At 33.9% G+C, this 8,015-nt stretch overlaps 2 protein-coding genes across 2 annotated transcripts; both read right to left on the bottom strand.

Annotated features, from left to right (window-relative positions):
• Positions 1-343: 343 nt before the first annotated feature.
• LOC124939135 (exocyst complex component EXO70A1-like) lies at positions 344-1,928 on the bottom strand. The gene is made up of 4 exons (XM_047479645.1): positions 1,788-1,928; positions 1,510-1,715; positions 1,102-1,326; positions 344-392 (listed from the first exon to the last, which is right to left on the bottom strand). Exons 1-4 carry the CDS (start codon positions 1,926-1,928, stop codon positions 374-376), a joined length of 591 nt encoding a protein of 196 aa, XP_047335601.1. The 3' UTR covers positions 344-373.
• Positions 1,929-2,355: 427 nt separating this feature from the next.
• Positions 2,356-3,702, bottom strand: LOC124937520 (putative pentatricopeptide repeat-containing protein At5g47460). Its single transcript, XM_047477787.1, has 2 exons — positions 3,399-3,702; positions 2,356-2,488 (listed from the first exon to the last, which is right to left on the bottom strand). The coding sequence occupies exons 1-2, from the start codon at positions 3,696-3,698 to the stop codon at positions 2,399-2,401; spliced, it is 390 nt and encodes a 129-aa protein (XP_047333743.1). The 5' UTR covers positions 3,699-3,702; the 3' UTR covers positions 2,356-2,398.
• Between the last annotated feature and the right edge of the window lie 4,313 nt (positions 3,703-8,015).

Raw genomic sequence — 8,015 nt, 5'->3', positions numbered from 1 at the left:
CTATTAAGTTGAAGACACCTCTACAAATGCTCTATTGTAAACATGAATTATTTTTAGGCATGACACTAAAAAAAGTAAATAGCAATAAGTTAACACACTAATTATTCAACAAACACTTATCAATTCATTAATTATTTTCTTTTATTTAAGAGACCAAGATTTTTTTTCAAGAATCTTACCAATACGTCGTTCTCTATAATGAATTGTGTAAGGTTTACGATATTCGGATGGTTCATTTTTTGTAGTGACTACAAATATTAAGAGAACATTAGATTCAAGCATCAATATAAATGAGAAGTAAGAACAAATCGATGAATTACATACCTTAATTTCCCTCAAATTAAGACATTCTTCTAAGAGTTATATTTTCTCTTCATTTTCTTGATAGCAATCTACACAAACATACACCATCAGACTATTAACAAAAATAATTGTTTGTGTTTAAAGGCACAATGTGTCAGTTCCTACGCCTAGAACTATATGCCACTACACTTATTCATCATCATTTTTCAATATCCCAATTGATTACATTGTATTCTATTTATACTACTATTTTAACCAACTATACTAACTTCATATCATATTAACTACTATTAATTCTAACTAAACTATCTACTACACACATGACATAACCCACCAACGTGATAGTTTTTTATGTTGTGGTTAAATACCAATAAAAGAATTAAATAACACACCAAACATTATTTGAAACCAAACCTAGCATCGAATAATGTTATACTCATCAAACTATCTACTACACACACATTATTTGTTATACTCATTTCTTGGTCTGATCTATTGGTGTCGGTAGACTTGACCCATTTCACAAACCAAAAGAACTTTTGATCTAGTCACATTTTCCTACAATGCTTAGTATTTATCTGATGATCATGTTATAGGGAAAAAAGATACTAGCCCTGTTTTAGCCTTTTAGGTTTGATAAAAATATGAACCTATAGGTAAAAATAAATGATCTTTCTGGGTCTTAGTTCATGTTATCTTCTATATTTGCAGATTAGAACACACGCTATCAGGAGAGCTCATGAGAATATTGATAAGACATTGAAGGCATCAGGCGGTAGACATTATTTGAAATCAAACCTGGCATCAAATATTTGTTGGGCTAGGTTGTGCAATAGCGGTAAAGTTCTTGGTGGAATGAGAACAGGCGTTGTGTAAACTGCATCCTCTAATTCAGCGTTGTGATACTGCTCATGACCAAAATGATGTTTGCCACCTGAATTTCCTTCATTATCTGGTGACTTAGAGGATGGTTTTAATGAACTTGGAAGGCACTCAAAAAGGCGTTCAGGTTCCACAGGTTTGCTGAAAATGGTAATTTATAATAAGAAAATTTAAGTCTTGAAGAAGATTGACTAATATGAATAAACAGTCAACAGTTTTAACATCAAAGAAATGGTAAATTAACTGCTTAATATCTATGTGAAATAACGATGGATGAAATTGCAGTGATAGAAAGGGCAACAGTATATGAAGAGAACAACACACCTATAAGATGACATGATTTGCTCAAATTCTTGTTCTAACTTTGATAGAGCTTTAGCAAGTAAATTATTTGAATGATTAATTACACCATTACTGCTCTTAAAACTTTTGTTGTTGCTGAAGAAGCTAATATTGCTCTTTAGTTGTTGGATCGCTTCAAGGTAGCTTTCCAAGTCTTCATGCGGACTTCTAAGTATCTTAGACTCTACCTGCATTGTTACAATATCCATACTATCAAACCTGTATAAACAGAACCAATTACTATTTTATATCAAACTAACCTGACGAGAAATATCAAATTGAGACAATATAACTTCTGATGCCTTCAATGTCTTATCAATATTCTCATGAGCTCTCCTGATAGCGTGTGTTCTAATATGCAAATATAGAAGATAACATGAGCTAAGACCCAAAAAGATCATTTATTTTTACCTATAGGTTCATATTTTTATCAAACCTAAAAGGCTAAAACAGGGCTAGTATCTTTTTTTCCCTATAACATGATCATCAGATAAATACTAAGCATTGCAGGAAAATGTGACTAGATCAAAAATTCTTTTGGTTTGTGAAAAGGGTCATGTCTACCGACACCAATAGATCAGACCAAGAAATGAGTATAACATTATTTGAAATCAAACCTGGCATCAAATAATGAGTATAACAAAATAGTTGGGAAAAATTACAGTTAGATATGTCAGCAATTATAACATGAATTTGTGACTTTGTCAATTCTAAGTCTAAGTAGAACATACAATATTATGAACTTGTGACTTTCTTCAATTTTGATTTGAGTATAACAAATGATTAACAACTTGTTTCAAGTAGACTAAAGAAGGGACTAACCTTTTTAGCAGTAGAACCCTTTTTTCATTGAATGTCCCGCAAATGTAACTCATTCTTTTTGTGACAATTGTAATGAACGGTTACTGCTGGACACAATATCTTGCAAAATCAAGCTCTCATATCTCATAGTTAAACAACTCTGAAACCACAAGATTAATACATCATCTGGCTAAATAATCACTAGATTTAATTTTATAACTGTAAGATTTTATTATTATAGTTTCTTGAAACTTTAGATACTAGTATTGTGCAAACACTCTGTATAATCACTAAATCGGAACACTAGATAAATCATTATGATCTAGGCGAATGAGCACACTAATTATAACATGCATATTAAGAAAAACTTCTATGTTTTCCACAATTTCTACCGAAGTTAAACCTGCAATTCAATTTATCCCTAGGAAAAGCACATGATAGAAGAAATGACGGATTTGATACACCGATCAGTACGATTATACCAAATAAATCAAAGAGGTCACATTCTTTCAACTCATCCCGTCGAATATCACCCGAGCATACTCAACATTCCCACACTTAGCATACATATCAATTATCGCCGAGCCAAGAATTACATCAATCGAAAAAATCCTCCACAACAAATAATCATGAACTAATCTCGCCTTATTCTTAGCCCCGGTTTTCGCACAAGCGTTAACAACCGTCACCATAGAAATCTTATCGAGAACGAAACCTTCTTCTATCATTGAATCAAACAATACAAGAGACTCACTAAGGTTTCCAGACTTAGCAAATGCACTAACCATAACAGTCCAAGTAGTTAAATCTCTCTTTGGAATTTTATCAAACAGTTGGCGTGCATCATCAAGAACATCACAATTAGCATACATATCTACAAGTGCAGCTACTATAAATTCATCCAATTGCAAACCGAACTTGAAAGTGATTTGATGAATCAACTTTCCAAATCTAAGATGTTTATCATCCCTACAGGCTCTAATTACAGAATGTAAAGTATAATTATCAGGAACTAATCCTGATCTAATGTAATCTCTAAACGTTTTGAAACAATTGAAGTAATCACGAACCTTTGCAAAACCACCAATCATGACAGTCCAAGTTACGGCGTCTCTTTCTTTCATTACACCAAATAGAGCGTGAGCGTCTTTAAGGGATTTTGAATATGTGTATAAGTAAAGGAGCTTGTTTACAACAATTAGGTTATGATACAAACCGTAGATAGTAATATGAGCATGAACTTGTCTGATTTGCTCAAGGTTATTGCATTTTAGGAGTGTATCAATGAAATGACGAATCGGATTGAAGTTTGGTTCTTGGATATATGGTTTAGTTTGAGGTTGATGATTATTTGCAGAAGATTTCGCCATGGATAGAGAAGATGGATAGAGCAGATGAAGAAGTAGAGAATAGACGGTTAACTTCATGGCCGAAGCTAGAGGACAGGAAGCTTTTCGTCTTCTTCATTTTCCTTTTTTTCCCTCTCTTTTCGTTCTTTCTTTTATTTTTAGTTTTATATAATTTTGATTAATATTTTTTTTAACATTATATAAAAGAAATAAAAAAATTATATAAATTCAATTTTTATTCTTAAATATAATATAATATTTAATAATTTATTTTTTCTTTATATTATTTTTTACTTTATTTTAATTAAATTTAAATAATAATTAATTTAAATAAAAAAAATTAATAATGTTTTAAACAAAATCAATAATTATGTTATAAAAAATAACAATTAAATTTTAACGTTTATAAAATTTTAAGTCAAATTTAATTTAAATTTTTTAAATAGTGAAATAAAATATTTATAAAATAAAACATAAAAAGATAATTAAATTATAAGGTTGTCAACAAGTAGGTATATGAGAATAATAATAATAAATGTTGTTGAATATATATAAAGGTTGGCAAAAGTTAAATTTCTTTTAACTTTTGCCGACGCTTAATATGGGTTGGCATATAAGGGTTGCGAAAAGTATATTTTGTTGTAGTGTAACCGAACTATCACCAAAGTGTTGGGTGTTGTTGTAAGTGGCCACCCTTCCTAAAACCGGAAACACCCCGGTCCTCCAAGGGCGTCCCCGATCCTAACACTTACTCTTCCTTCAAGTAAGGAAAAAGATGTCGACCTGAATGAAAAGCAGCTTGAAAAGTCCAAGTTTGAGCTCCGTCAATCTTCTAGACTGGCGGGGACTCAATCTGAAATTAGTAAACTGGAATCCCACTCTAAATCTTCGGAAAATAAAGAAAAATGAGATGGGGGTAACGACTTCACCATCTACCTACTCATCGGTCAAAAATCCACCGGCTAAGCATTCAAACCGAAGAAGATCGAAAGAAGATAGTCTTCCTAAACCGGATGGAACAGAGGTATCATTATCGGTTCACACTCAAGTTCCGGTGCAAAATCTTTCCGCTGTTCTATTTTTGGATGAGATGAAGGTTTTCATCAAGGAAACGGTTCAAGACTCTATGGCTTCGTGGAAAGCACGCATGGAAGATAGGTCTTCATCCACCAACTCTAAAATTGAACATGTGGAAAAGGTAACATCTCAAACCCTTGACATGATGCAAGCCATGTCGGTTTAGATTTACGATTTGGCAAAGATAAAAGAGGTTGCCAACGAAGAGCAATTAAAAAAAGATGAAGAAACGGCTCGGCAGATTCAAGTTGAGGGAGATGAAAGGAACCGTTTAGCTAAAGAGGCTGAACTTAATGATGTAGAGTACGCCCGACAACTCCAAGCCATTGAAAATGATAGACCTAAAGCGGTTGTACGTGAAAATGCCGATGCGGCTAGAAATATTCAACAAGGACTAATTCTTAAAGAGGCAAATGAAAATAGAAAGTCAACTTCTCTTCTAAATGCCAAAAAGACAAGGGCTCAAATGAACAAACGAAAGAGGGATCAAGTAGCAGCGCTAATAGCTCGTACTGAACCGGAAAATGGTCAACTGGTTGTTAATCCTACCGGTGGTTCAGTTAATCTGATTCCTGACGAATAAGAAGATGTTCAACCTTTGAATCCAAGAAAGCGCCGATCTATAGTTTCAACCACACCAATCCGCGTAGAACCACTTCAATTTGTTCCTTCTAGCATTCGGTCAGACCGAGGAACTCGTGCAGACTCGGTTGATAACTTTGTTCAGAGTCAAAGAACTCCTTCCTTCAATATTCCTATCATACTGATCCGACCCCAACGGTCGAGTGGATTATTTAGTCAACCGACAAGTGGCTTCGAACAAATGCTGATCCCACTGCACCGGGAATTGGATTCTTAAAATGTTATTTCACTGAGAAGAATGAATGAGGACACTAAAACTTTAACTTTATATTTTAATATATTATGCCTTTTGAATATTATTTTTGGGGAAAGTTATGAAATATATTGGAAGTTTTGAAATTATTCAGTTAAAATTTCAAATTACATGGTTTTGAATATTTAACTTAAATAATCAAAAAGGGAGAAATTGTTAAACATACAAAATTTTGCTCAAAACTCTATCTTCAAATCAAATCGTTATCTAACCGGCCAAATACATATAAGTTTTTTTTTAACCAGCCAACGATTACAGGATTTTGAATATTTAACTTAAATAATCAAAAAAAGAGAAATTGTTAGATAAATTAGATAGTTAATTAATAAGTAATTAACTATGTAATGAACTTAATTAAATTCAACTTTATGTGCAGGAACATGGAGCGGTCACATTTTTGGCCGGTCAAACTTACATCCCTAAAACAGCAAAAACCAGAAACCAATTAATTGAACTATCTTATCAAAAGACCGGTCCGGTTTAAACTTCATAATCGGTGAACATGTTATCAGAAATCGGTTTTCCTCTCCTAAGTGGTAGGACCGATCAACCGACTTTCTAGTAACAAACCGATATGTGTCCGGTTTGTTCTACTTCAGGTAATCATAAGCCAACGAACATTTCCAATGGGCAGATTTAAATCAAGACAAAATCAAAGATATGAAAATATTGGCAATAGACAGTTCGGTGCGAACATATATTCTTTGGGAATGTGCGGAGGAAGATCTTCAAAGGATCATAATGTGTCATTTCCATTCTGATACAAGTCTGCTACTAGACTGCATGCAGTAGGTAATTGTCAGGTGTACAGTTACCTAGGTTGGTATAAAGCTCAGAAGCAACTTTCAAGGAGCAGGTAACCGTCAAGAGTACAATTATCAAGTGAATAGTTACCTAGTTTGGGCCAGTGCTGCATTATGCCTTGGGAAGCCTCAACCGCAGTAATGCTATGCGACTCCTTTTGACCAACTACACCAACCACATTAAATGCAAATAAGAATGAGAAATATGATCATTGTCATATTTCCACTATAAAAGGAGGAAGCTGAAGAGCTGGAAAAACAAACCTTTGATCGAACTTTTAGTAGTGACTTTAATTCTGAGATCTAAAGAACATCAAGTATTAAGTTGTATTTGTGAATCAAGTGTATTACAATTCTATGTGAGAGTTGTAAAGTGAATATCGAGCAGTAAATAAGTCTCGATCGTGTGTTGTATTGTGTTTGAATATTCCTAGTGAATATCCTTCTCATTGTTTGAGAAGAAGGGATGACGTAGGAGTTTTATCTCCTTACATCCATAAAATCCTTGTCTTGTGTTTTTTTATCATTTCTAGTCATTTTATTATCCGAACCGATTTCTTTTTACTCCAACCGATCCTTCCTCATTCTTCTCTCTATCTGATACTTTAGGCTGAAACAAGTTACTTCTGCACTTGAACCCGATTCAAGAGCTTGTACAGACTGTGTGATGTTGAGACCAGTGTTAATTCTTAACCGGATTAGCGCCAACTTTTGTGAGTGTGTAAGAGTTCTCCTTTAGCCGGACCCCGGTGTCCTATCGGCGTTCCCGATTCCAACATATTTTATTAATGATTTTTTATGAACCATTTTTGACCTTGTGTCGTGTTCTTGCCTAACCGGCCGGTTGGCTTTCCTTCTCTCAAGACTAAGCCATCATTGCATATCAGTTGTCCATACGTACATTAATTCCTTTTCCATTTTATTTGACTCGTGACTTGCTACATTGTTTGTTGATGTACCCTTGACGAAGATTATGAAAGGAAGCTTGTCTTTACTAAGTTTCAACTCTTTGCATAACTTATCTGGATTGCTGTTATCGTAGCCTAGACCGAACTTATAGTTAGGAGGTCTTTGATGACTCATCATCTGGCTCACAACATCTCCAAATTTAGTCCATGCAACAATATCATATTTAGTTCTTTCGTTTTCTTTAGTCAACATTTGAATTGTTTCCTTGAGCTTCTCATTCTCAGATGATAGTTCAACTGTTCCTCTAGTATGGTTGTTCAGCTGAGTTGGTACAAGATTAGGCAGATTCCTGTGCTCAATGACCATATCATTGAGTGTAGTAATCAGATATTCTCGTGTGAACTCCTTAGAGGAAAAGTTGAATACATCTTCCTCAATTTCCATAAGATATCTGATTCATTCATCGTCACTATTTGAATCGCTTTGAGCCCAATTACTTTCACCATCATCATCTAGTAAGGCTTTTTGGATCTCCTTTTTTTGGTTGTTTTACTAATGTTCTTCTCTTAGTTTCAGATCATTTGGCTTTCTATCGTCTCTTTTTGGTTTTCGGCACTCCAATCTATAGTGACCTAAAGCATCAAAGTTAAAACA

This window comes from Impatiens glandulifera, chromosome 5 (genome assembly GCF_907164915.1).
Source record: "Impatiens glandulifera chromosome 5, dImpGla2.1, whole genome shotgun sequence".
Lineage (NCBI taxonomy): Eukaryota > Viridiplantae > Streptophyta > Magnoliopsida > Ericales > Balsaminaceae > Impatiens > Impatiens glandulifera.
This window is presented reverse-complemented; position numbering and strand designations above follow the sequence as displayed.

Coding starts and splice junctions, on each gene's coding strand:
- LOC124939135 (XM_047479645.1), bottom strand. CDS start 1,928: ATGATCTTTTTGGGTCTTAGCTCATGTTATCTTCTATATTTGCATATT. Junction 1,716..1,787: donor AATTTGATATTTCTCGTCAG/GTTAGTTTGATA, acceptor GTAACAATGCAG/GTAGAGTCTAAGATACTTAG. Junction 1,327..1,509: donor CAAATCATGTCATCTTATAG/GTGTGTTGTTCT, acceptor TACCATTTTCAG/CAAACCTGTGGAACCTGAAC.
- LOC124937520 (XM_047477787.1), bottom strand. CDS start 3,698: ATGGCGAAATCTTCTGCAAATAATCATCAACCTCAAACTAAACCATAT. Junction 2,489..3,398: donor TGATTGGTGGTTTTGCAAAG/GTTCGTGATTAC, acceptor TTGTGGTTTCAG/AGTTGTTTAACTATGAGATA.